Genomic DNA, 16,787 nt, shown 5'->3' on the forward strand with positions numbered 1-16,787 from the left:
TTCTAGGGACTACATCACTCAGCTCAGGAGATCGATCAGAAAGTTTCTTTGGAGTGGGCTTGATGGCACAGCAGATACCTTAGCCAGGGTGGCTTGGGAGACCCTAATCCTCCCTACACAAGAAGGGGGTCTCAATATTATTGATCCAGATTTACAGTGGAGAGCTTTACTTTGCGAGATGGTGGTGCAGGGACTTATGCCAGGGCAGGAACAGTGGAAGGCCTTTCTTATTAGCAACATACAAAGGTGCACACCTTCTTCAGGAGGAGACTGGATGAGCAGTATTAGGTGGATCTTCACCACAGCACACCTCAGATCACCTTCGTCCCCTCTCATGGTTGCCATTCTGAAAGCATGGGCCAGTTTCGGGAGCACTCTTCGGAGGATTCCTCCTTCCTTTCGTGAAGAGATTGATAGGCAACCCATCATGTGGAATGATAGTATTTTTTGTTTTTATTTGGCAAAAAGACACTTCTATTAAGTATTAAAGAAAAACCATTAGAGCAAGCTCCATACGGGATACATCATGCAATGCACGAAAAGCTCAAGAGCCAAAAAGAAAGGATTGAGGCTGATAGTGCTATCTCAATCCGGTAGAAACCTCCGAGAAAAAGGGAGAACCCCTCCAAACTCGAAGAAATATAGTCCTTCTAGAAGAGGGTGCCCGTGAAGAGCCCTGCATGCTAGCCCATATGGCTATCAAAGTGTGAACCGTGTCAGTCCAAATACCCGTGAACACCTGTGATGGGTGTATCTGGGTGCCATCCAAGGCCTCAGTACATTTGGCTCTCCAAATGTGCCAAGAGGAAATGCTAGCCAAAATCTCCCAAGAGGTGTCCACTGAAACATGAGAAGCTCTGAAGGGAGTAAGTGGTACATCCTGCAGAGAGCAGGGCTCTATCACCTGCCGGCGGACTGAGAGTGCCCAAGAAGAAGGCTCACCCTCATAAAACACCTGGGGCCCGGTAAGAGATAACCATGCGACCGAGCCCCAAGTCATGAAGAAAGGGGAAGTGTGAAAGATGCTGAGTATCCGAGCAACCCCTTTCCAAACAGTCCTCGCTTGACTGCAGTCCCAAAGGCAATGTCGCACTGACTCCTCTGCAGAATGACAACGAGGACAAGTGGGATCAGCCCCAAATCGTGATCTCCACAGGTTCACTGCAATCCCTCCATGAATAGAAAGCCAAAAGAAAAGAGTGATCTTTCTATTTCTGAGGGGTTTCTAGAGCCTCCTCCAAAAATTTCTACGCAAATCTGCGGTGATGAAGAAGCTTTCCCAATGGGGGGCTCTGGAGGGAATCCAACCCCTACTGTTCAATTGAAATCTCCTAGCATTACCAACCGTGAAACGAAAGAAGGGAATCCCCCTCTCTCAGTGCCCATGATCTATCCACTCCCACTCTCCTGGGTCCCACTGCAAGCACCTGATAGGTGCACCTCCATATAACCACAACCTCCAGGATCCCAAGGCCAAGAGCAGAGGGTCAGGGTCTAAGTACCACTGCAAGCCCGCTCCATGGTCCACAAAACGAGCAATCCTGACAGGCTGAAAGGCAACCTCAAGAAGAATGCCATCCTTGGATGTAGAAAGTAAACCTCCATCCCCAACATCAAAGACCAGTGCATCTTCCCCGAGACCTTGGAGAGCGATCACCTATAAAGGAATTGATGTCCTCGAAAAAGCCCCCATCCAAGTGGTGGAAGTAATAGGCAACTCAACTGTCCATTCCACCGGGATGGCTGCATCTATCAGATGAATCCTGCATGCTACCCCTCTGAGGTGACTTACGGACTGTAGTCTCTGATCTTCAGGTAGCCTGATAAAAGATTTCCAAGTGCCTACTGTGTAGGCGGGGCCTCTCTCCCATTTAGACCATTGCATGTAATGGGAAGTGCCCGGTGGTCTGGCATGCTTGTTGGAGTGCATTTTGGAGGCTCCTATCCAAATTTCATTGGGCAGATTGCTTAATCTGGTTCCGGGATTCCACCGGCAATTGTTGCATTCCTTACACACGGAGTCTAAACTAGAAGAGTTGGAGCTATTCAAGCTGATTCATGCCTAGTTCCGGTAGTTCCTTTGACTGACATGAGAATTCCGGTGATTTCCGCAAAGACACAAGGTCGTACTTTTGCTCAGGTGCTGGTAGATGGCAGTTCGAGGGTCAATATTGTCACTTTGAAGACCTACCAAGAATGGGATAGATGTCCTAGGAGCCGGTGCCATCCTTAGTCCGCATATGGCTGATCTACGCTGGGTTCGGCCACTCGGAATCTTGCAGGCCGTTATTCTGGAGGTGGCGGGTATATCATTTGTGGTGTCCTTTGTGGTGCTCAACATGGAAGCCGCAACACCAGAGTATAGTGTCCTTTTGGGTAGGCCTTGGTTGCGGCAAGCAAAAGTCAAGCAAAATTGGAAGCGGAACGTCATTTCAGTGCGGAGAGGAAAGAAGAAAGTGTGGGTCACAATGGGAGTGGCGGCACCATTGGCAGATGCGGTCCGACCTATGTTGGCCGAGACGGTGAACATGGTGGATAGATTGGAGGATGATGAGGAGGAAGCCTTTCTCAAGGCAAATCCGGAGTTGGTTCCTATCTTCACCATTGATGTGGAAGGCATTACTGATAGTTACATGCGTCAAAGTTTCCTGGCGGACGTGGCCAGTCCTATTCCGGAGGAGTCTGAGCCCCAACAAGTAGCAGCAGAATTGGATATACGGGATCTCTTGCAGCAGGAGAGGGAATTCGAAGAACGGATGAGTAGAGTCACACGCGAGTTCAGGAAGATGCTTTGGATATGGTTTATCTTGGATCAAATGGAGCATCTAAACTAGTCAAAGTCAACATTTTGTTAACAACTGAAACCCGCAGCGAATTGATTGCCCTCTTGCGGGAATTTTCCGATGTGTTCGTCTGGGACTATGTGGATATGAAGGGTCTGGATCCAAAAAACCAACATCGGGTCAACCTCAAACCAGATGTCACTCCGACAAAGATATAGAGGTATCGTATGAATCTGCACGTGGCCAAGCAAGCGCATGAAGAACTGGAGCACTTGTTGCGGGTGGGATTCATCGCACCGATTGAAAATCCAGAGTGGATTTCCCCGATTGTCATTGTGCCAAAGAAGAATAAGAAATTGCGGATTTGTGTTGACTACCACAAGTTGAATGCGGCCACATTAGCTGATCCATTTCCCTTGCCCTATATGGATTCTATGCCCGATGAAGTGGCAAGGCATGAGATTTACTCCTTGGATGGATATAGCGGGTAAAACCAAATCCGAATGGCTCCGGAAGACCAGCCCAAAATAGCATTCATCACATCATGGGGGGTTTATGTCTGCACAGTCATGTGGTTCAGATTGCGGAATGCTCCCTCGACTTTTCAGTAGGCAATGCAGGAGATCTTCGGGTCCTATTTGACAGATTTCATGAGGATTTTCCTGGATGACCTCAGTGTGTTCGGCACATTCGACGAGCACCTGGAGCACTTGTGGAAATGCTTTCAACAATGCAAGGAAGTCTCCTTCAGTCTGAATCCGATGAAATGCGCATTCACAATCCGCAGCGGCCGACTCCTAGGGCATGTGATCTCGGTGGAAGGAATTGCGGTGGATCTGGACAAAGTGACAGTAATTATGCAAGCCCTAGCACCAACTACGCCTAAGGAATGCTTGCGGTTCTTGGACCAAATTCGATGGCATGGCAGACATCTGTGGTTCCTGGCTCACATGGAGATTCCCTTGAATGCATTGGCACATGTGGAACCGAAGGCATTTGTGTGGACCACAGAGTGTGACCAAACATACCAGTAGCTAAAGATTTAGCTTTCCAGAGCACCGGTGTTGCTGTCTCCGGATTGGGACAAGAAATTTCATGTGTTCGTGGATGCCTTGGATAGAGCTATTGGGAGCGTCTTGATGCAGGAAGATGCAAATAAATGGTATCGCCCAGTCTACTACGCAAGCTGACGGCTCTCAATGGCCGAAAAGAATTGTTCTGTCACGGACCAGGAACGACTGGGCATGATCTATTCTGTCAAGAAATTTCAGCATTATTTATTGGGCCGACCGTTTGTCCTCCATGTTGATCATTTTGCATTATTATATTTGGTGAAGCAGCAAAGTTTTATGGGCTGATTGGCACGATGGGTGTTGCTCTTGCAGGAATACGACTTTGATGTGATCCATCACCCGGGCTCACAGCATGCGGTTGCAGATTACCTTTCCCGACTAGAGTCTGGAGAGCTGCCAACGGGAGTGGAGGACAAGTTCCCTAATGCGGAGTTAGCAGCGATTTTTCGGGCGGATCCGATCACGGTAGAAGCCGGAGTCATCCCTGGTCGTGGTATGATGAGATGCTCTCGTTCCTATCTACTTGTATCATGCCCAAGTACATGAATCAAGATCAGAGGAAATGCTTGGCATTGCGGAGCCGATCCTTTGAAGTAGTCCTAGGACAGTTGTACCGACGACCTGACTGAGGCACTATTGCAGTGTTTTCCACTTCATGCATAGGAGACAGTGCTAATGGAAGCTCATTGTGGGGTTTTGGATGGCCATTTTGCGGGTGAAGTCACCGCAAAGAAAGTTTTGCAGGCAGGGTTATGGTGGCCAACCATACAGAAGGATGCTCGATGGTTTGCAAAAAGTTGCGACCTTTGCCAACGGTTGGGACAGCCCACTGATCGAGACCGCATGCCACTTAATCCCATCTTGCCTCTGGAGCCATTTCAAAAATGGGGCCTAGATTTCATGGGTCCATTCAAGCCCGCAGCTGCGTGCACAAGGAATTGCTACACTTTGGTAGCCACGGATTATTGTACCAAATGGGTGGAAGCTTGGGCCTTGCGGGACAATACCGCAAAATCAGTCGCAAAGTGCCTTTACCACGATGTGTTCACTCAGTTCGAGTGTCCAATTGAAATTGTCAGTGATAGGGGGACTCACTTTGTCAACAAAGTCATCAAGCGGATGAATGCTTTTTATATGGTGATTCACAAGAAGTCTTCCCCCTATTATCCGCAAGCGAATGGATTGGCAGAGTCTACAAATCATACTTTCAAGCAGATCATGTCACTATTAGTGAATGAGCACCACACGGATTGGGATGAGAAGTTACTTGCAGCATTATGGGCTTACCGCACATCATTCAAGGTGGCCACGGGGTTGACTCCTTTTAAGTTGGAGTTTGGCTTGGAAGCAATCACGCCGATCAAGCATATTGTTCCGAGTCTGAGGATTGCGGTGGAGGATAGGCCTCTTCCCCATAGGACTCTATGGTATTCTGGTTGGATGTTCTAGACCAATTGGATGATTTGCGGCTGGAGAGCTATTATCTCACCTTGGAGGTTCAAGCACGGTGCAAGCAGAGGGTGGATTTGGCTTCCAAGAAGAAATCTTTTGAGCGTGGGAAACTAGTTCTTCTGTTCAACACTTGCCTTGGAAAAATGCCGGGAAAGTTGAAATTGCGATGGTCGGGTCCATTCTGGGTTTTTCATGATTGCGGATCAACATCATTTTATCTTGCAGATTTGCAAGGGCACGTACTTCCACATCCAGTTAATGGGTTTCGGCTTCGTCCAAACCATCATGACGGCAATCTTCAATGCCCATTTCCCATCTCTAATGAGGCACAGATTTCCTGGATTGAGGTGGAGGTGGCAGAGCTATCGCATGAGGACACGTGGCAGAAGGGTTCGCGGCATGATGACAGCAATCTTATGCGAGGTCCTAGCCTAGCCACCATGTAAGGGCGGGATATTGGCAATCTGAATTACAACTCTTGAGCAATTATTTGCATGCCAGTTGCTTGTTGCTTTCTCTTCATCGCACTTGCAGTTCTCTTGAGTGCATTTGCCTTCCAGCTCTCATCGGCATCCATTGTTATCTCTTTTCTTCTCCTTCGCCTCGCCATGGGGATGGCTCATGCTTAATTTCTTCCTCTTCTTCCGTTGGTGTATATTGATTCTCAGTCGATTGATGCTCGCCTCCAGCTGCTACAAATTCAAAGTTTCAGCAGTATTGATTGGCAGAGGGTGGCTGTTCATCCATCAGCATCGGCGCTTTGCCAACAGTTGGTGGTAGGATCTGCTGTGGAGTTCGCATCTGGAGTTGATGGTGCCATTGATTCATTAGCATCTCTTTTTGCCTATGGATGGAGGGATGATCGCGCAACCAACGTGTACACCGGCGGTGATGGAGGTTGAGTTTCAGCAGAGTGCAGCAATGACGACTACGGTGACTCCTACAACATCAGTGGCGGTCTCTGATGCGGCGAGGGTGTCGGTAGCAGAAGTGTTAACGGCGATCTCGAAGTTTGCGGTTGTGTCTCCAGTGTCTTCTACTGGGTTCAATTTTTGGGCGTAGCCTATGCACATGCAACTGCAGCTTCGTTCGCATTTGCTCGCGCGGATAGCTACACAAATTGGTGCGAGGGGAGAGTCTACTAGAGTGACTAGCTTAGAGGCGGAAGTCACGCAATTGCGCATGGAGAATGAGTCTCTACAAGGTCAGCAGGAGCGGGTGCGGCAACTGGAGGACAGGATGACAGTCCTTGAAGCCAGAGTTCAAGTGGCGGAAGCACATTCGGAGGCCACGCAGTAGCTGCATGCGGAGTATTTGTCGAGCGTTGAGCGTGAGTTGCTACGCCGACATACTACCAATGCACTGGCGGAGTATTTGTGAACGTTTTCAAGAAATGTGAGTGTTAATATGGAGTAGATGGGCTCGCTCGTGGAAGCTCTTCAGGGTGATGTGCAGGCAGAATGGGACAGACAAGATGGAGTGCGACTGTTGTTCCGCAGACCTGTCGGGAGCTGGTTCCGCACGAATGACAACCTTGGACGGACGACGATGCGGGAGCTGGTGCGGGGTGGGCTCCGGTCAGCAATAGGGTCCACAGGTGCCGACTAGTTCTGGACCAAAGGGGCCTAGTACTTCTTCTGATGGCGGTGGTGTAGATAAGGGAAAAGGAATGGTTGCGGAGTCAGTGCAGATTGAGGAGGATTGGCAAGCCAAATATGAAGAGCTGGCAGAAGGCATTGTGGAAGCCGTTCTTCGCCAACAGCAAAAGAATAGATGCGTTGAAGTGGCAGAGGCTTTCACTTTGTCTGTGGTTGGAATTGTGCGCCCATTCTTTCAGTCTATCACTACCTCCTCGTCCTCGGTAGAAAGAGGCGGATAAGTTTCTGGGGAAGTATTATAATAAGCACACGCCTTTTTCGGGGTTGCCAGATCCCCCTTCCTATGAGCCGATGGTGATTCGAAGACTTGTGACGGCACATGAACGGTGTTAGCAGCAATTACCGCTGGGTGCATGGATAGATGAAGTATTACCCATGGAGCAGTGGCCTAAATAGCAGGTAGTGGATAGATCCAAGCCGCGTCCGTTACAATTGCTGATGGATCTAGAGCAAGATCGAAGATTGAAGATGTTCATGCGGAAGAGGCAATTAGAGACGACTGCGGCTGCTGGTTCGAGTGGAGCAACAACGCAGTTGCAGACAGAGTTACCTGAGAGCAGTGATGCGGGACTGAGCAAGGTGGGTGGCATTGTTGCACCTGTTCAATACATTTCTAGTTCGGATGAAGAGTAGAACTACGGCGATGGCTACAAAAGGGCCTCACAGAATAAAGTATCGGTGTGCTTACCCAGCTAAGCGCATACATCACTATAATGGTTGCTTTTGGACAGGCAACATCGAAGATGTCCGAAATGCGGAGATGCTTTTGGACAGGCAGGAGAAATAAAAAAAGGATGTTCAGACAGGCATTGTGACTACAGAGAGTGGATGTTTTTCTGAATGTTTTTTGGAATGAGATGCTTTGTAATTCTTGTGTACTGAGTGAAGGGTGAGATTTAACTTACCGCACCTGGTTCTCTGTCGAGGCTATGCCTAAAATGATTGTTGCACATACACTTTGCACCATGTAAGGCATTTGACTTCAGTCCGGGGATGTGCATGTGTGGTTCGCACAGTCCACCGTGAGTGCCATGTGTTATTGCATAACCATGCGGGTTAGTAGCAGTGACCTAGAGGGGTGTGCGAGGGTAGGTTAGCTGCAAGGGTTGACGGTTCGGATCTCCAAGTAGTTGGGGTCTTCAACGGCTGCTTCTCTAACTGTCACACGGTTCTGTATGCATGCTATTACTAGCATTTTGAGGTCATTGTGTACACAGATGTTGTGCGAGCTATTGCTCCGGAATACAATGTTCTTCAGCGTTTTGTCATTCTCTTGCATATCTGTACTCCGTTCTCATGGATGTTACGCGTATCATTTGTCTATTGTTTCCTGTAGCGTCTGTGCGCATTGTCTGTGCGCATTTATGACGCTACAACGGTCGTAGAACGGAAAAAGCTCCATTTGAGTCCCGTCCCTCGAAGAAGACCTGATACCCCATAAGAGATAACTAAGCAATTGAGCCCCAGGTCATGAAGAAGGGTATTCTATGAAAAGTGCATAAGATCCTGGCAACACCCTTCCAGATTGTCCTCGCCTCTCTACACTCCCAAAGGCAATGCTGAATTGACTCAACTGTAGAATGGCATCGAGGACATGTAGGCTCAGCCCTAAACCTGAATCTCCATAGGTTCACTGCAATCCCTCCATGAATAGAAAGCCAAAAGAATAGAGTGATTTTTCTATTCTTGAGAGATTTCTAGAGTCTCAACCAAAAGTTTTTTTGCACCCCTGCAGAAATCTGAAAGCTGTCCTATGAGGAGATCTGGAGGGCCTCCAATCTCTACAGCTAAGTTGAATTTTCTAACCGTGTAACAAAATAAGGGGATGCTCTTCTCTCGATGCCTTTCATCAATCCACTCTCACTCCCCAGGGTCCCACTGCAAAATCTGATGGGGACACGTCCATAGAGCCAAATGTTAGGAAATGGAGTCGAGTCTGTTTTTGTTTGTTCTAGTGAGTCCTAATGTGAGTTTTAGTCTAATGTGTCCTATGGATTCCACATGTTACATTGGGAGTTATCCCATATTCATTGGTACTCATATGTGTGTGTGTGCTCTATATAAGAGCTATACTTGTCACTTGTCACATCAATCAAGTGTCAAGCATACAAGCTCTTTGGTGTACATGTGAGTACTTTCATTTTGCTATTTCATTTTCCATTTCATTATGTCTCTCTTTGAGTATCATTATCTCTCTCCCTAGCCTACCCTCTCTCTCTCTCCCTCTCCACCATGCACCTTCATATGGTATTAGAGCCTCCTTTCCTAACTTTCCCTTCTCCATGCTCAATCTAAAGGACGAGGGAAGCCCACAAATGGAAGCCATCCTCTCCTCCATGATTGAGCTCCCTTCCACTCCTTTCTCCCCATCTTGTTCTCTTCTCACCCTTAGCCTCTCCATGAGCTACTCTTCTTCAACAAATTCAAGCTTGAAGCTGCTGCCATTGATGAAGCTACTGGTCTTGGAGCTCTTCATCGCGAAGACTTCACTCTAGACCCCTTTTTAAGCAAGTTCATGGCCTCTCTACCAACCACCACACTGTTTTGGACGATTTAGGATTTTGTTGAGGTCATTTTTCAGCTGCTGCCTTTACCTCTACAGTTGCCCACCTCTATTGTTGCTGGACGACACTCTGAACAGCAAATGCAGTGCTTAAATATGAGAAAAACAATCAAAACTGTGTTTTTTGACCTAAAAGTCGAGTTTTGAAATTTCAGGTTGGATACTCATTATTTTTTGGGAATTTCATGATCAGAGGGCTCCTGAGTGTTGGTAGGACAGTTTACTGCATTAAATTTCGAAATGCCTTAAATTTTTGAAAACTCTAATTTTTGACAAAAACCCTAATTTCCAGAATTTAGGGCTCTTTGACTCTTGCAGTCCTTTGGCATAATTTAAGCCTCTGACATGTAAATTTTTTGGGTTGATGTAATTTCATTACTATTTGGTACGTTCATTTGGGCATTTTTCTCCTTTGGGCATAATTGCTCAAATTTGAGGCTCTACTAGGATCTTGGTGACTCACATCGCGATATTTTGAGAGTCATCATGTGATTTCTCCTTATAGCTGCTCCCATGGCTGACATCGACATATCATTCGGGGCATTGTCACCATATTCTTTACCGACATACTTCTTCGGATCGGGATATGCACTCTTATGTGTGGCAGCTACTTGGGTCATTTACGGGTTCTCTACCCTTGCTATGCATGAAATGAATTAAATATATTTTAATTTTCTATGATCGGGGTCAGTAAAGGTTCTCTACCCTGAGTAGTCCCTCTAAAATGAATGTTTGAGGTATCAAAAAAAGTTATCAGCCTTGGATAGTCCTCCTAAATGATGTATTGATTTTATATTTGTCATGTGTGGCTCCAAGTCCCTCATTAGTCCCTAGATCCAGGAGGGGGATATACCGTGGGAGCCAAGGTCTATTTATCAGGCTTGGCATGTGAGTTTCAAGATGTTGATGCATTGGTCTCCTAGACCACTGAGTTGGTCCTGCATCCATGCATGATGAGCCTCTGAGCCATGCTACGTGAGCCTCTGAGTCTATACCATGCTCACTAGCCCTTTAGCCATGCTCACTTGCCTCTGAGTTAGCATGGGAGCCATGTCTAGTTCTAGACAGTCATTGCACAGCTCGATGACTGTCATTGTCATGTTCTAGTCTTGGTTCCATTCCAATAGTCACTCACCTTTCCTCCATGGGAGGGTGTTAGGAAATGGAGTCAAGTTGAGTCTGTTTTGGTTTGTTCTAGTGAGTCCTAGTGTGAGTTTTAGTCTAGTGTGTCCTATGGATGCCATGTGTCACATTGGGAGTTATACCATATGCATTGGTACTCATATGTGTATGTGTGCTCTATATAAAAGCTGTACGTGTCACTTGTCACATCAATCAAGTATCAAGCCTACAAGCTCTTTAGTCTACATGTGAGTACTTTCATTTTGCTCATTGCTCTTGCTATTTCATTTCCATTTCATTATGTCTCTCTTTGAGTATCATTATCTCTCTCCCTAGCCTACCCTCTCCCTCTCCACCATGCACGTTCACCAAGGTCTCCATGAACCCAGGGCCAGCAGAATTGGGTTGGGATATCTGTACCATGCTCCATATAGCCTGCAATCTTGACTGGTTTGAAGCCTACCTCTAGAAGGATATCATCAGGTGATATGTGTAGCATCCCTCCTAAATGAACATCAAATACAAGGGCATCCTCATGTACGTCCTGCAAAGCAATAACTTGAAGAGGAATACTCATCCTCGTAAAAGCAACCAATCAAGTGGAACCCATAATAGGCATATCATTTGTATCCATCCACTCCACTGGTATGGCTGCATCTATTTGTTGAATCCTCCATGCACTCTCTCTGAGATGACTAACTTATAAAACTCTCTGATCCTTTGGAAGCTTTTGAAAGCTTTCCAAGACCTCACCGTGGAGGCAGCGCCCCTCCATTTGGACCATTGCATATAATGCGACATGCCTAGCGGTCTGCCATGCTCATCAAGTATGCTTTCATTCCACATGACGGGCTGCTTGTCAATTTCTTCATGAGATGAGGGGTGAACTCCCCACACTGTACCTCTAAGCTGTCCCAAGCTCTCAGAATGGCAGTCATAAGAGGTGAAGAAGGGGATATGAGATGGGCTGAAGTAAGGATCCGTCTAGTGCTGTCCATTCAGTCTCCTCCCGAGGTGGATGTACAGGACTGTATGCCCTGCACTCCAAATCTGGGTCAATGATATTGAGACCCCCTTCCCATATGGGGAGAATAAGGGTCTCCCAAGGCACCCTGCTATGACATCTGCTGCACCATCTAGTCCACTCCACAAAAAGTTCCTTACTGGTCTCTTAAGCTGAGTGATACTATCCTTGGAACAGCACCAGCATGAACAAACAAACTAGGCAGTGGCCAGTAACACCTGGTTGACCAGCCCTCCTCTCTCGAGCGGTTGGTAGTTGAAAGTTTTGTTGGTGCAAAACTCAATTGGTATTGTTGTGATTAGGGGGAATCGACTGTACCACACGTCCGCTGCATCCTCCAAAGATGAAGGAAAGATATGAAGAAAAGCATGCTCATTCACCACCCTTTGGCCTTACATGCTGTGAGACATAAGATTCAGTGTCTTCATGGAGGTGGACTTTGGACTTCAGAGTTTCACATGGACTTTGTTGAGCAACTGAAGAAGTCTACCTCTTTCAGCAGATTGAGAACCACGATGGTGGACGTGACACCCCTACCCACTCCAGGGCCTGAACCAGGTGCAAGAGTTGAAGGTTGTCCTAGTCGTACCAAGTGTGGGTGCCATGGACGCATACGGTGGTGAGGCTGATGAGACGACGCCTCCTACAGAGGACCACAATGGCGAAGTCACCTAGTGATGTAGCCACAAAAAGAGTGTACATAGAAGGTCCTGCATGTGCGGAAGGCCCCGGTGTTGCATAAGCTGATGGTGAGAACATAGAAGATGTGGGGGTTAGAAATGATGTGAGAGAAGTTGGGAAAGAGAAGAAGCCATGTTTAATGGGTAGGTAGTAGGAAAGAGGAGAGAGTGGAAAAGGCAGCATAGAAGAAGTTGAGAGAGGAGGTAGAACATAGCAGCTTGACCAGATCGACCAGCAGATGTCGAGTTCGATGCAGGAGTCACCACACCTGCAGAAGTGGTTGTTGATGAAGACATCGTTGCCAAAGGAGAAGTGGGGCTGTCTTGACCTTGATGAGCTCCTGACTTCCAATGTGTGATAGTAGGAGATTGCATGAGCTGGGATAGCAAGCGCATGGCATAAGAAAGATCCGGCCTGGTAGAGCACAAATAGATGAGCTTCCCAACCAGCTGTATGTATAATGTGCTATCAGAATTCTCAGCAGTATCATACTTGCTAAGTTTGAGTCCCTTCTCCATAGGAGTAGACACGGGTTTGCTGTCTTGCATATTGAATTGCTAAATTATACTCAAGGCATACTTGGACTGAGTAACTGAAATGCCGTATGCCATTTGCCAAAACTCAAGTCCCAAACAATAATGTAACAGCCCCAAATCAGTCATCTCAAACTCTGAGAATAGCATGGTCTTGATGGCTGCAATCTTTTCTACATCATTCCGTGTGAGTATAATATCATCCACACATGAAATGAGAATGACCACATAGTCATGTTCCTGCAGAATATACACGTTGGGCTCAGTTGCAGTATTGCAAAATTGATGTGACAGTACGTAGCCATGGACAAGGTTCTCATAGATGGTAGGCCTTACCATCGCTTTATAAGATTTGGGGCTTTTACGAGGTTAGGTATCCAGCTTCAGATCATAGGACAGATGGGGTGCCTTGGTCTTTTTAGTTCACTCTAGGGGTAGGTTATCTATGTCGAGGGATGAGGTATTCTTCTAGATGTTTTTGAGCCCTTTCGGGCCATGCAGAGCAGTGTTTCTTGACTTCCAAGTGGTACATAGACCTAAGACCGAATCACATTCCTTTGGGTCTATGAGGATTTGACTTTATGGAGGTGTCCTCATAAAGTACATGCCTTGGGATCAGAGGGAGTGGGAGCAGATTTATGTACAGGACCATGAGAAGAGCTCCCTTTCTTCCACTACATAGCAGTGCAAGGAGGAGAGCACCTCATTGAGAGAATTTCCAGATTCCTACAGTCTTGCAGAAATTCTTTGGAAAAAGCTTTGGAAAATCACTATTTTATTTAACCTTTCTATTCATGGAGGGATTCAATAAATCAGTGGAGGTCCAGATTGGATCAGCCTATACTTTCCCTCACTGCCTTTCTACTGAGGAGTTCATTGAGCATCGTTCATGGGATCACAAACAAGCGAAGCTTATCTAGGAGGGGATTGCTAGAATTTTGAGTACTTTTGTTCCCTCCTCCTTCATGATTTGGGGCTTGGTGGCTTGTCTCTCTCTTTCGGGGCCTCATATTCTTTATGAGATCCATGGCTCCTCTTGGGCTCTTTTGGTTCAACAACATTTAGTCGACTCATGCTCTCTATAAGGAGCTGAGTGGTGGAAATGGTTGGGGGGATAAGAAATGAGGGTTAGGGGCGCGTCATTCCACCAATAGAACAACGCAAGGGTCATTGCCAAGGGATGTGACCAGCTTCGTTAAGGTAAAGATGGTGAAACACTAAGACAATTGAGTATATGGGGGAGGAGGAGAAGAGTCCAGAGCTATGAGCTTGCCTGTGTAAGGATGGTAGTTAAGAGTTTATGGCGAAGGGATTTGGTTTCCTCTTGGTAAGTGTTTTCTCATCTTCTTGTACAATTGGACCCCATGCCTCTTGCACCGGTACCTTTTGTGCATCCATACCATAGCATGCCTTGTACAATCATAGTACATCATCTTTCACCCTTTGCATCATTAGTGCATACAATATGCAACAAAGTAGGAGCCCCCCATAAGGAGCATGTTTCCTCCAGCACTGACCCTAGGCCGCAAGGAATACTGCCAAAAGGAAAAGGGACCCAACCTCAGATAAATAGAAACAATTAGTCTACCTTAATATGCCTATAAGTTTTTTTTTTTCAATATGCCTATAAGTTGTACATGCTTAAAGGTTTTCTTAAAATGTTGTATCAACCGTACCTGTCCTTGAGCAATGTTTTCTCATATGTAAAGCCCAGATTTCTAATGATAAGAATTCATCCTTTTCATAATATTAAGATTACCATGCATACTTGATTGAGTAATAATCACCTAAATAAAGTATTGGTTTGATCGACTTGATTTAATAATAATTATTTCATAATTTGTCTATTCTTGCAGGGAACTGTTAATGGAGACTTGCTCTCAATAACGGTTGATGATTTGGGGTATCATGGTGCTGATAGCAATTGTTCCATTTTTGACTCGTATCCATTGTCTGTTGAAAAACAAATTGCTTTTGTTTTCATCAAGCCAATGGCATATGGAAGTCTACATAGTAAGTTGCTCTATACTTGAGACTTCCATGCAATTCATTTAGTCATATTACAGAATTTTTAAAACCATTCAAGGTCCTCTCTCCACCCTTCTCTTTAACTATTCAAGGTTCTTCTCTCTCTCTCTCTCTCTCTCTCCCTCTCTCATAGAAAAAAATATGGAAAGATGCTTTGACACCACTTCATATAGGTAAGTGTAAGGAGAAGAGAAGAGGAGTGCCATTGTGCATGCAATTTGATTTACAAGGGAATTGTGTGTTTTGAAAACCACTTGAAAAGATGAGTTTGCATAAAATTATAGAGGCACTTGTGTGTTTCCACTTGGGACATTTACACATTTCTCATTGAAGCTTCCAATGGAGTCAATGCTTTGTTACCAATGTAATGTCATAACAATTTTCCTCTATATTAAAATTCATATCTAATAATCATCAACAACGAACCAAATTGAGGTAATGTACCAAATTGTGCTTTTATATATATGCTAGAATCACCCACAAGGGGTAATTTAAACATTAGCAATCTTTACAGCAATCTAAAAATAAGTATGCCTTAACATCTCCGTCCAAATGATTTTGTTAGTCCCCAACCTTTAGGTACCTATAAGCTTTGGGAAATGAAATGTTGTAGCTTTTCACAACTTTTTCTAAGAGTTGGTTTGTATAACAAGTTAGAATCTTGAACAAAAAGAGTCACTTCCCTAGATTGAGTTATGGCTTGATCAAAAGGAGGGGTCAAAAAGGTGATGTGGCAATCAAGGCTCATGCAATGTGTGCCTATGGCAATCAAGGGAACTCTGCCTAGCTGGCATTGTATGTGTCACTTGGCACAAATTACATGGCAATGATGATGTGGATTGTCAGTAGTGTGAGGCTATTAATGATGTGGCAGATAAGATGACATGGCAGATAACCCTATCACGTGTCAGATTGTAAAAGAGATTCTGAAGGAGACAAAGCATTCGATAGGAATCTTCATGGGTGAGCAAAAGATTCCATCATCATCGATCTTCGTCTGTCGCATCCCCTTTTGTCATTCTTGTGCCTTCTTGTGAGCACGCGTTGCATCCAATTGGACAGCTACTCTGCGTCTAGTGTATTCCTACTTGTACCGCTGATTGTGCTTGTATGTTGTCTGGTCTATACGCTTTGGTCCGTCGCTACCTATGTCGTCGAGTAGTGCGTCAGTTGCTTGCCTGCCAACCGCTTTGTTTGTAGGTCAGCCTCATATGGTGCTCTCTGTTTGCCCTCGCTGGCGTCTGAGTCACGTCTTGCGGAGTGGTTGTGTGCCGTCTTCCGTCTATTTGATGTTGCTCGTTTGCTAGTTGTGTAGCGTTGCCAGTCTCTGCTTGTGTTGCTTGCATATGCAGTTCTGTCTTGCATTATATCTTGTTGCTATGTTGAGTTAGTTGTGTGCTAGTCATTTGGCACTTGCTCGTCTTGAATTTCCGTAAGGGTAGCGTTGTATGTATCCTTGTCTTGTGTCGGCTATTGTCCCGTTAGGTTGATTGTTGGCTATACACTCGTCTATAGAGATTGGTATCTCTCTCGTTTTCTGGCAGAATGCACTCTTAGAATGGTCACTACTCACAACTCTCTTTCTCCCAAGATTCTCACACAAAGGAAATCTCTCGTTCCAAATGAATGGAAATAGACGAAGGGAAAAAAAAGGATGAAACTCTCTCAACAAAAATGAATTTTCAAAAATAACACTCAAGAGGCCTCCTCTCTTTCTCCCAAGATAGACTTCTCTCTAACAGAAAGGAAATCTCTCCTTCCAAATGAATGGAAATAAATGAAGGGGAAAAAATGGATGAAACTCTCTCAACAAAAATGAATTTTTAAAAATAACACTCAAGAGGCCTCCAAGGCTTTGGCCTAGTGGTTT

At 45.7% G+C, this 16,787-nt stretch overlaps 1 protein-coding gene across 1 annotated transcript in view; it reads left to right on the top strand.

Moving 5' to 3' along the window:
* Positions 1 to 16,787, top strand: part of LOC147890762 (protein GAMETE EXPRESSED 2-like) — a 334,794-nt gene that overhangs the window by 306,843 nt on the left and 11,164 nt on the right. The window contains exon 15 of the mRNA XM_087389820.1: positions 14,746 to 14,902. Within this exon, the coding sequence (XP_087245946.1) occupies positions 14,746 to 14,902 (157 nt within the window). The remainder of the gene's footprint in view (positions 1 to 14,745; positions 14,903 to 16,787) is intronic.

This window comes from Dipteris shenzhenensis, chromosome 18, assembly GCF_047967505.1.
Source record: "Dipteris shenzhenensis isolate YYH24624 ecotype China chromosome 18, Dip_SZ_1.0, whole genome shotgun sequence".
NCBI lineage: Eukaryota > Viridiplantae > Streptophyta > Polypodiopsida > Gleicheniales > Dipteridaceae > Dipteris > Dipteris shenzhenensis.